At 38.9% G+C, this 12,500-nt stretch overlaps 1 protein-coding gene across 3 annotated transcripts in view; it reads right to left on the reverse strand.

Moving 5' to 3' along the window:
* XPO6 (exportin 6) overlaps positions 1–10,118 on the reverse strand; it is a 113,060-nt gene extending 102,942 nt beyond the window's left edge. The window contains exons 1-2 of one of the 3 annotated variants that reach the window (XM_027862993.1): positions 9,990–10,110; positions 745–835 (exon numbers count right to left, since the gene is read on the reverse strand). In XM_027862993.1, coding sequence (XP_027718794.1) covers positions 745–835; positions 9,990–9,992 — 94 coding nt within the window. In that variant the 5' untranslated portion in view covers positions 9,993–10,110. Of the gene's footprint in view, positions 1–744; positions 836–9,989 lie in introns of all 3 variants that reach the window. The other 2 variants (XM_027862995.1, XM_027862994.1) reach the window with 2 other exon arrangements.
* Between the last annotated feature and the right edge of the window lie 2,382 nt (positions 10,119–12,500).

Genomic DNA, 12,500 nt, shown 5'->3' on the forward strand with positions numbered 1-12,500 from the left:
TCTAGTGCACGTATTATAGAAGAGTAGCATGAATGAAACCTGGAAAGAGGTTGGTGCAAGGGTGTTTAATGCTTATTGATTGAGAGTATTTTTTTTCAATAAATGCACATTTTAAATGCCAGAAAATTCCCTCTCCACAAAATAAATTTTTGCCATTAAGTCAAGGTATATAGGCAACAGTGAAGATTCAATGGCTCCAGGAGCTAGCATCACACAAGTGCCATTTTCAAATCTTGCCTACAGGCATACAAATGCTTTACTTTCTAGCTCCACAGGAAAAAAAGTCAGAAGTTCAAGAAAGTCGTGTGACAAGGTAAAGAACCTATTCACAAGCAGCAGCAACACATTCTAGAAAGGGCTGAGGAATCTCCCAGATGGAGAAAGACTAATCAAAGTCTATCTCAGGTGGGAAGCCTGAGTATTTTTATCATAAATTTTATCAGGTTTTAGCAAGAGGAAAAGAAAAAAGAACTAGTGCCCCACAAATTGTTTCTTTTTATCCCAATCTTATTTCTTTTTAAAAACTGTATCACCATCTTGGCTGAAACAAAAAAGAACAGGAATTTTTCCACAGACCAGAGAAGGGAACAGTATGTGCTGAAGACATTGGAAAACAGTGGGAAAGCTAGAGCAAAACACCGAAGTTCAGGAGAGCAGTCAGGATCAGCTATTGTTGCTATCTGACTAGGCCTTTCTCACAAAATGGCTGGTTACAATGACACAAAATCCATGAAATAACCTTACCTATTTCACGTTTTCGTTCATTGGTTGTGCAATCATGGAAAAACTCTGTCATTAAACTTTCCAATGCCCGGAGGGAGGCTTCTTCAGATGCCTAATAAATGAAATTTGAAAAAAAAAATAACAAAATACATCTTTAGTTCCTTTAGGTCACATTCAACAGCAAATATAACATACTTCCTCTAAACAACTGGGTACAAGAAGTCAGTTTCAGTAGTTCCAACTGAGTCATAAGTTCACACACATACTACAAACTCAGGCTACTATGCAGTCAATGTTTGCACTAACAAAAGGGATGGCAGATCATAAAAAATAATAATAATCAGAGCACCTGAATGGGAAGGAATTCTGAAAACAGGTCAAAAGCAAAAAACCAATCCTAGACTTGAATAACCAAAGAGATTAAATTCAGGAAAACGGCCATAGGAATTTCCCAACCTACAATGCTAATCCAAAAAAGAATAATGATTTAAAGAAAACAGTTTCAAGAGAAAAAAATAAATCTCTTGTAAAGTTATTCCCTAACTTTTGGGGAGGGAAAGGGAAATAGGTTTTTTTAAAAAGCTACTTGATTTTAATTTTTTTTTTTAATCAGTAGCAGTTCTATAGCCAAAATGGATGCTTTATATACAGCTTCTGCTTATACTAAATGTTCTAGAGCTGAATTACCTTATACCAGAACAAATTCTGAGTAGTAAGTTTTAATCATATTAGCACCTTATGATTTGTTTTAGAAAATACATGGTTGAGGCAGCTAGGTGGTGCAGTGGATAGAACTCTGGTGCCATGAAGTCAGGAGGCCCTGAGTTCAAATCTGGCCTCAGACACATAACACTCACTAGCTGTGTGACCTTGGGCAAGTCACTTAACCCCATTGCCTAGGCCCCCCCCCCAAAAAAAAAGAATATAAAGAGGAAAAAAGGGCAGTTTGGCAAAATTAACCACCACACTAATCAGGTTTAGCAGAATATGCTATGTTCCAATTTCACAGTCCTGTACTTCTACAAATAAAAGGAGATACATGCCAAAAGATAATCATTTTTAAAGCTTTACATGTTTCATGTGGTGAAAGAGCATTATTCTCCAAAAGATGAAGACACACTTGTCACAGCCTCTTCAGGGTAAATTCAAGTGCAAAAGAAATGGACAGCTACCGACACAAAAAAATGTTACAATAAAAGGAGTCTGCATCTACGCAGAACTTGTGAAATCCTGGGCAGCTGTCATCCAGTTCTTGTTAGGTAAAGGGAAAACAACAAATGAAAACTAGTTCTTCACATAAAACCAAAACCAAGTGAAGTCACCAGGCCAAAGTAACAGAGACACAAAAACTGTATGTGTATACCTGCCCTCACTTACCCTGGTCTTTAATGGGGAAATTTTATTCTTTTCTCCTCTAAGAGGGAAGCCCTGAAATGGACAAGATAAAGCCTACCTTACCTAGTATTCCATTCTTCCCAGTAAGATGCTCCAATAAACTTCCAATAAATTATTTTAACTGTATTAAATACACATCACTGCATATATTATTATGCCAAGTGAAAAAAAGAATATAAATGAAAAAAAACCAAGCTGGTCCCCAGCCACTAGGAAACTACACTCTGACTCAAATATACATGTGGAGCCACACAGAGCCAGCAAAAGAGTAACAACTAATAATAATAATAACAGCTAGAACTTATACAGCACAGTAAAGTTTGCAAAGTACTTTACATGTGCTAACTTATTTGATTATAAAAAATAATGCAACTCAATGAGCAGTCTTTCCATCTTTACAACAATGCATTTTAGAGGTAAAAGTAATATTAACTACATAATCAGAGATCAAGAGAATTAGCTAGGAATTCCCAAAGAAGTCAGCTCTTTACTGACCGATCCAGGAAGATATCATGTAAGTAAAAAGAAGGGTATTCCAGGCATGAAACAATCTGCTGGAGAAAGTCAAAGAGGGAAGTGAGATGAGCAGACAAAGGTAAATAAGGCTGGGAATAAAGGAGAAAACCAAAGAAGTAACTCGGCCCAAAGCAGCCTGGGGAAGGCCTCAAAAAGGCACAAGGTAAAGATCTAATGAGCATTTTTGATGAGGCATAAAGCTACAAAGAATTGTTATCATCAAATCAGACAATTCTGCAACGATAAGTACAGGCTTACTAAGAGAAGCTATGCTAAAAACATCAGGAGTCCAAGAAGCAGCAGAATGTAATAACCCAGGCAAGAGCTTGCTAATGATGCCTGAGGAAAGAAGTGGCAAGAGAAATGTAGAGAAAGGCACTAAATGAGATCTTGGCAAATGATTCAACTTTCAATGTAAACACTATAAACTGGTGTTAAACCCCAACAGACATAACTGGCTGCCTCTTTTCCTTAACTACTGACGGCAGACACTCAAGTAGCATATATAGTACCAAATAAAAATCTAAAAACGTGCCACTTCCAATCTGGAAATTTCAGTGTTCTAAATCAAAAGCAAATGACTGAGAGAAATCCCCAAAAGAGCTAAATGTCTACAGACAAAATAAGAAGAAGCAGCAGCAGCACAGAAGTACTTTAAATCTACTAGTAGTCTATTCTTCTGATTCATGGGAAGAAAAATATAAGACAATATTAGGGCTGTCGATGACTACTACCTACTCTTCTGGAAAGGACCATAGGCCAGTAAGGGTGGAAACAGGTGGCAGACTCTACTAAGTCATATACTATTGCCCTTATTCACAAAAATAAAGACTACAACTCTTGGATCCAATCCCTCAAACACCAATAATAACCACAGAATTTTAAAGCTGGAATTGACAGTAAAGGCAAAGCAGTTAAAACCCCTTCCTTTTACACATGAGGAAACAAAAGCTCAATGTCATAAAACTAATCAGTGGCAGAGGAAAGACTACAACCAAAATCTCCTAATTTGAGTAAATAAGGATAGCTAGTAGTTTTGTTTTTTTTTAAGGGGCTTTTTATTCTGACTGTACAATGGTATTATTTTTAAGTATGAAAAATACTAACAAATAAATATTCTACTGTGACTTTTGTTCAGAGCTGGGGAAAGCTCATGACCTTTTGAGAGATGATTAGAAATCATACTCAGTACACTGAGCTACAAAAGAATTAAGACTGTTAACTGCGTTTATTTTATGCTTTTTTTAAACACAGATCAACCATGTGTTGCAAACTTAAACCATCATTCCATTGATACTAAGAATATATAAAAATGTCATTGACAGACAACAAAGAAATGGTTAAGTATGCACTAATGAGGAACTACTGAAGATTTGCTCACAAATTTCAATTCAACAAATAACTATTACGCACCATGTTAGGCACTAGGGCTACAAAACCAAAAGGGCACTTAGAAGTCATCTAGTACAACTCCCTCATCTTAGAGAAGAGGAAAAAGAGAGGCCCAGAGAGGTTAAGTAACATTTCCAAGGTCACACAAGAAGGAAGTTCCTGAGCTGAAATTCGAACCTCAATCCCCTGTACCCCCAGTGCTCTTTCTTTCCACTGTCCCACACTTAATGGCACCTGAGCAAAGAGTGCCTACCAGACATGAGACACCTATTCTTTTAAATAGATGCCTCTAAAGTTAATCTTCCATCAGCTATGTTCATAACCTTTTCTAGTGTCAAAAACTGAGGAGCTTGTCAGTTGCAGGCATTTCTGGATCACAGAATCACCAACTCCTAGGCCTCCAACAAGACCATCTAATTCAAACCCCTGAACGGATGAGGAAACTGAAGTTCAAAGACATGTAGAGATGTCCAGTCACAAAACTTGTAAGTAGTAGAAATGGGTTTTAACACCACCAGTACTTAGCCCCATGCTTATTTTACTTTGGCATACTAACTCACCAACCTAATTAAGTTTCGACCTCTTCTTTCAGCTAAATAAAGTAAACATATCAGTCTGATTCCTCTGTGTCTAGGCACAAAATATAAGTCTGTGAATTCGATGAGCAACTAAATAGTTGCTTAGCGTTCAATAAATCCAAGAACATGAAATACCCCAACAAAAACTCCATATTTTAAAGGAATTTATGAGGAAACTGGACAAGTTTGAAAGAAATTAGGATGTAACATCTTATGCTATATTCCAAAACAAGCCATAAATGGATGATATTAACATAAAAGGTCACAGCATAAAAAATGTTAAAGAAGAATTTAAGGAGGTACCTTTCAGATCTATAGTTGGGGAAAATCCTTAAACAAGTAATAGACGTGATCATAAAGACAAAATAGATATACATCTTATATTTATATTATATATTTAATTTATATATTAAATAAATGTATAGTATATACTTATATGTATAGATATATAGTATAGATATATATTACATAAAGTTTAAAACCTTTTGTGGAAACAAAATCAAAACAACTTGAAAAAGAGAAATTGTCAACTAAAAAAATCTTCACATCAGCTATTTCTGATAAAGGTCTGATATCCAAAATAAACAGGGAATTGATAACAAATACATAAAACTGGGTAATTCCCCAATAGCTAAGTGGTCAAAGAATATGAACAGCTTTCAAATAAAAAAATATAAACCATCAATAAGTATATGAAGACGATTCCAAACAACTAATATGAGAAATGCAAATAAAAATAAGTGCACTTTCATCTCCCACCACCCTTGAAAAGACAACAAAATCAGAAAAATCTTAATTGTTGGAGGGCTATAAGAAGGCAAAGCAATACATTGGTGATAGTATTGAATTGATCCAACAATTTTAGAAAAAAATTTTAACTATAAGTATTGTACAGAACTGTACATAGCCTTTGACCTAGCAATACCTCTACTAGTTCTGAACACCCCAAGGTGTTCAAAGAGGGAGGTCCTACATATAGAAAAATATTTATAACAGCACTTTTTGTGGTAGTAAAAACCTGGCAAAAGTAGCTATTCATCAACTGGAGAATGGCTAAACATCAATGTAATGAAATGACATAGTGCTGTAAGAAACAATAAATCATATGAAGATTTCAAAGTTCAAAAAATTTATATGAACTGAAGTCAAACAAAGTAAGTGGAAACAAAAGAATAATATACACAAAACCACAGTCAATCATAGACTTAATATTCTAGAAGGAACTCAGAGGCTATCTAAGTTCAAAATCCTCTTCCTACAGAAAAGGAAACAGTCCCAGAGAGGGAAACTAACTTGCCCAAGGTCTGGCAATACATGCCAGAGCTGGGATTTGAAACCAGGTGCTCTGAATTCAGCCCCAGTATTATTTCCATGGTACCATGCTCTGATGTAAAACAAAATAACAATGAAAGCAAAGCAACGACCAATCCTGATTCCAAAGGACTAAAAACGAAACCTGTCTCCCTCATCTAAGAAGCAGCGATGGATTCAAGTGCAAAATGAGATACAAGTTGTCAAACACAGCCAATGCATTGGTTCATTTTGCCCAACAATACTTCTTTGGGTTCAATGTCCGAAAAAGTATCAATAAAACATCTTTTAAAACTTTTTTTTAGGGCAGCTAGGTGGCGCAGTGGATAGAGCACCGGCCCTCAAGTCAGGACGACTGAGTTCAAATCCAGCCTCAGACCAAACACTTGACGCTTACTAGCTCTGTGACCCTGGGCAAGTAACCCCAACCGCCTAAAAAAAAAACAAACAAACCACTTTTTTTAATAAGTCAAGTGCTACGATGAATAAGGAAATAGTGGACCCTCAGTTTGGTATGGTGCTCAGTGGTATGGTATGGTAACTCTAGGGAGTTACACGAAGTAATCAATAAGATTTAGTAAGCACCTTATAAAAATGCCAAACTGGGGATACAACGACAAAAACAAACAGCCCCTGCTCTCAAGGAGTTAATATCAAAAAAAGCTGCCAAATTCCCAAGACGTTGATTTCTAAACCAGAATATCACTTTTTTTTTCATTTGTGAGGATATAACTAGTTTAAGAACCAGGACTGATCATTTACAAAACGCATTTACTTCCTAGGGAGTAAATCCACCCAGGAAACTAAATTATAAAGTTACTTTCACAGTAGCAAAGTAATGGAGATAGATATTCTTAAGGGATCTCAACTTCAATCAAGCTGAGGTAATGTAAATGAGAGATAAATATAATGACAAAGAGAAGAATGTTGGACTTGGATTCACAAAAACCTGAGTTTGAATCCCACCTAAGACACACTTAGCTGTGTAACCTGGGGCAAGTCACCCAACCTCTCGAAGGTTCAGTTTCTTCCTCTGTAAAATGTAAACAACATTCACACTCAGTGGGTTGTTAGGGGGAAATACTCTACAAACATTCAAGTGCTGTGAAAATGATTACTGACCTTTATTCTAGGGCTATTTCTGTGAAAAGAATGAAGATCAAATCAGCTAGAATAGTATACCCTGTTCCTCAGACACTGACAGAGAAACAAATTTGTTTACTCTGAACCTCTCCTTTTTTCTAGGGTTCATTAAGGAACCCTTCTGATTCATTACTATAGTACTCTCTAAGCTGTTCGTCTAATGTGCATAAATGACAAGCTGAGTGCTTTTCATAATAGGTATCATAATAGATACACAGATTATTTTTCATGATTATATTTCATGTTATGACTTCCAGATGATCTACAGGGAAGCACCTTAATCTGAAGCTGTAAATCATACTGACAGGTTACTACTAGGAAGGTTTCCTATAGACAGCTAGCTCCTAATCACAAATTATGGTATTTTCTTTCTGATCTAAGTATATTATGCTTTTCTCTGTCTTGCCCTTAGACCTTGAAATCCTATCTTACCTAAGGAGTAGGTAGCTTTCAATTTACCTACACTGAACTCCCAAATGTTTAATTGGAAATGACTATAAATATTATACAATTCATCAATTTTTAAAGAATATGGGGGGTAGTTAGGTGGCACTGTGGATAGAGCACCAGCCCTGGAGTCAGGAGGACCTGAGTTCAAATGCGGCCTCAGATACATGATACTCACTAGCTGTATGACCTTGGGCAAGTCACTTAACTCCATTGCCTCGCCCCCCCCCAAAAAAAAGAATAAAGAATATGAAAAATATTCTTAAATCTAAAAATATAATGAATGCAAGTAAATTTTTCTTTGATTCAAACGGCATTTCAAGACCTGCATACCACCAAGGAAATCACCATGTAGCTCAATTATTGTATAATATTGTAAACGTAGAAGGTTTGGCTAAACCTGCAGTATAATTCACCTTAATGTACTGCTTTTGTTTTGTTTTTGTTTTTTTTGGGTGGGAGCAGTTGGAGCAAAATAAATTGCTAGTATCAGCTCTTCTTTCTCATGAAAAGAGAATACAAGACACATAGATGGAAAACCTCATTGGCTAAAATATGGCATAAAATCTTCAGTTCTGTTGTCCCCACTAACATTTCTTTTATTATTACTGTCATTTGAATTTTCAGCATTGAAAACATTCTCTATTACTTTTGTATCAGGAAAGAACACTGACTGGACATCAGTTGAAAAATATGAGTTCTAGTCTAGGCTGGCCACTACTTTAGCTATCCAACTATTTCAACTAATAAGCAAATAATTTTATATCTCTGTTGATTATGGTATCTTGTCTGTAAAATAGGGGGATTGAACTAGATGATCTAGCTTTATTGTTCCATAGAATATGTTTTACACTTTTCTGCATCACTCACCAAAATTACCAACAGAATAAATCAGCTGCTATAAATAGCAATATCCAAACCATCATGCAAGCAGCAAGAAGAGCATTAAGCAATTTCAGCCCTAGTTTTGCGTTAGTAACAAAGGACCATACACAGCAATGATCAGTAGAAGCTATTCAAAAAAAGAAATTTCTTGATAACATAAAACTTTTCATTCATAATGTTTTATGCACTATTAATATGCAATCCATTTTTGCACAAACTTCAGTTTAACCAAGTCCTTCAGGGGAGCATGGGCATTTACCATATTACCAAAAACCAAACAGCAGTAATATTTATTTTGAGAAAAAGTGCAGAAAATAAGACTACAAAGTGACCCAATACACTAGTAAATTATATTTTCTTCACCTAAGTTTGCAAATCAAGACAAGATATACTAACTCTAGAGAATTTAAGAGATATAATCTAATACAACTGAAACAAATTAAAAACTGATCAGTCTATCTTCAACCTTATAAAGTCTTATGTATGATAGACAAAACTTTAGAAAAAATGTAGAGTGCCCCAAAAGTCTTAGTGCAGTTTTAAGTTTTGAAATACTCTGTATTAAAGAAAGGTTCAAGCACTCTTGCCAATTTTTAAATTTTAAAACTGTTCTTGGTTTTAATAAGATACATAATAAAAGGGAAGGTCTTTGAAAGAAACACATATTGAAGCCTTGTCATTTCACAAAAAAGATGGGGAGGGGAGGAATTAGAAAAATACATCCACAGACTCCCCAGAAAGGATCCACTTGTTTTCTTGCCTTCCATGAGTAGGTTTCGCTGTCTCACGGGTCCTGAGAGGGGAATGGAAGGAAGGCACTGAGCAGAGACCACTGACCAGGGACTGAAACAGGCACATGGATTCTAAAGCACTGGGCACCCTCCATTTCCAGCAACCTCTCTTTAGTGTCAGTGACGTAAGCAAAAGACTGTTAGAAGGCTAGCATGCTCTATTAGTCTCGGCATCACTGCAAACTCCTCCTGTGTATCAAAGGTTTCAGTTTTAAGAACAAACCCCTTGACTTTTGGGGCAAATCAGGATCAAGATGGCAAGTGTTTCACATTTATATAATTATGCAAAAGGTAGTCGCCCCTCCAATCCCTTACATTAGAACAAAACCCCCAAACGTAGGTGGATGGAGAGCTCAGGCAATAGAGTAGAAGATTCAGGGTCAAGTTTCCAGGGATGCAGCATTGAACATCTGTCTACTCAAAACCACTTATGCATTTATCCAAATAGACTGCAACCTCTCTGAAGGCAGCCAGAAACCCTATTTCAATGTAGTAGAAGCTCAATACATGTCTGCAAATGCTAATGATCAAATGGTTTGGGTCTGTCACTGCTTATGACCCAAAGATTATAGCGATTCCTTTCCCCTACCAAACATAGATACGAAGATCACCATCCTCCCAGCTACATTTTACACGGCTTAGAGAAAAGGCTCTGCGTTATGCTGCTCTTCTGCACGCATGTGTGTCACCAGGCATGCTCTGCACACACCACTCCCCTTCCCCTGTTGTGTCACCGAAGACTGATGGTTCAGCACACTAGGGTTCCCTCCCCCACCCCCATTCAGTGGATAGATGCTGCACAACTTACCATGTTGGCCAGGAGGCCTTTCAGGTGATTTGACTCTTGAGCTTCAGGGTCCCCCTCTCACAGTTCATGTCATGGTCCAAGGCAGGTTCGGGAATTCCCCCACCCATCCAAATTAAATTAGATACTATTCCCCCCCAACCAATTCCTCAAAACATACCCCAGGCCCTCTAAAATACGGACGCCCTCCTCAATCCCACATCCTGGTACATCAGGAGAGCACTGGAGCCCCCCGAAAAATTCATCAAAACCCACACGCCCCCCGCCCCCAAAGTTAGACTGAAAAAACACCGGGAAGCATCAATCCCGGGGGCTGGCGGGGCCCCCACCCTGGCAAAAGCCGAGGGCTGCGGCCCGGTGGGGGCGGGGGGTTCCCCGGGCCAGAAGCGGCCCTCGATTCTGCCCCTGCCGCTCCCTAGCTGGCCTGGCCTTGGCCGGCGCAGGGCCCTGCCTGCCGAGCTCCTCCCCGCCGAGGGCCGGTCCGCGCCGGCTGGCTGCGGGCAGCAGGCGCGCTCTCCCTTCCCGAAGCGGCGGAGGCGGCCGGCCGAGGCCTCGGGGCCCGCGGGCCTACGAGCCGAGCGGCCCGTGGAGGATCAAGTCCCGGTCTCAAGGGAGGAGGGGGCAGGCCCGAACGCAGTCCCCACAGGATGCGGAGCTGGGGAGGAGAGCTCTGTGGCCGTGGCGTTCAGCTAGCTGCCCAGCTAAGGGAGACGCCACCGCGGCGACCGCCGAGCTGTCCGGGGTTCCGGCGCCGGTACCGTCCCCAAGCGCATCCCTCTCGCTCTTTCCCCCGGAGCCGTTCACTATGCCTTCTACCCCAACCGCCCCTCCCCACCGGAAGTGGCGATAGCCCGTTGCCGACCCCACAACCAGGCAGGCTAGAGGTGCTGGAACCGGACCAATCCAGAATCAAGATTGCAGGCGGGTGGGGGGGGGAAACCAGTGCGGGGCGGGGGAGGGGCGGGACTATAAATGTCATGTGAGTGCTCTGGAAGGACTCCGCCTGCCCAACCTCCATCTTGGTAGAGGGCGGATGCAACCTGCCATCTTTGTAAAGTGATGTCTTCCCTTTCGTTTTAGACACCCAACGGCCACTTCCTTAATCGGTTCCAGAAAACAATCGAGTTGACTAAATAGAAAAGAAAATATATTTGAAAAACAAGAAGAGAAAAAAATTAGCAATAGTTAGAGTTTGAGCAATTGATTAGCGGCTGTGGAAGGAAATGAATCTGTAGTCGGAAGCCTTGTTCAATGATGACTGCCACTAACAATCTGTGTGACCAGGAGTAGGTCACTTCTTCTCTCGGGGCGCCAGCAGTTTCATCATAATCATGAACCACAGCCACAATAACAACATCAACAGTAGTCATTATGAAGCACCTGGGCGTAGAACACTGTGCTACGGGGTGACGTTAATAAAGATTGAGTAAGGTGCTCTCCACTGTCGTGGTGTTGAGCTGACACTCTAATAGAAGAAAATCCAATATGCACACAAGTAACTGCAAAACAAAAATGGAACATAGGTGCATGACAACTACAATGCAAAATCGTCAATCAGTAAAATTAAAGGGTTTCTAAAATCTCTTCCAGGTCTAAAACCCTGTAAATCCATGAACCAGTCAGCAATGGACAGGATGCGTGTAGAAGGGGTGGGCATAAGTAAATGGAAAGTCTTGAGAGCTGCAACATGAAACATTGAAGTATTGATATGTATAAACCAGTTTGCTGTATTTTACTAAGGGAATTCTACCGAAATCAAATAACCTAATGGACTACATAATCCTATTACACGGTAGAATATATTTATGAATGGAATTAAAAATAAAAGCTACAATTACTTCATCAAAGAAAGAGATCAAAGACAGAAACAAAGGTCCAACGTTTGCCGAAAAATGCAGGAGCAGAACTCTTTGTGGTAGCAAAAAAAAATAAATAAATAAAAATAATAATTTTTTAAAATAAAAAACAGGTGCCCATCAATTGGGAAACAGCTGAAAAAACTATGATATATACATGTAATATGCATTGGATCCAATGTAACTGCATTATTGTGCAGGAAGAAATAATAAATATGAGGAATTCAGAGTAAAATGGGAAGATTTTTATGAATAGGGGGAAAATGAAATAAGTAGAATCAAAAGAAAAATTATACAATAACCAGAAAAGGAGCCCAAATTCTGAATCACTGAAAAACATCAATTGTCGCTGTATATACAATCCTATACACAAACATATGTGTATACATAAAATATCAAAAAAGGCTTTATGGAAGTGGAGGTATTTTAATAATATCTCAAAGGATGGGTAGGATTTCAACAGGTAGAGAAGGTAGCAGGTAGCAAGCATCGGTTACAAAGGCACAGAAGGAGAAAAGCACAAACCTTATATAAGGAATGGCAAGTAACCATGTTTGACTGAGACAGAGAATACCTTGGTTACAAGAGAAGACTGAAAAAGTAGTGTGGTAATAGACTGTGAAAGTCCTTTAATGCCAGACTAAGGAGTTTAGACTTT

This window comes from Vombatus ursinus, unplaced genomic scaffold, assembly GCF_900497805.2.
Source record: "Vombatus ursinus unplaced genomic scaffold, bare-nosed wombat genome assembly UNPS02014770.1, whole genome shotgun sequence".
Lineage (NCBI taxonomy): Eukaryota > Metazoa > Chordata > Mammalia > Diprotodontia > Vombatidae > Vombatus > Vombatus ursinus.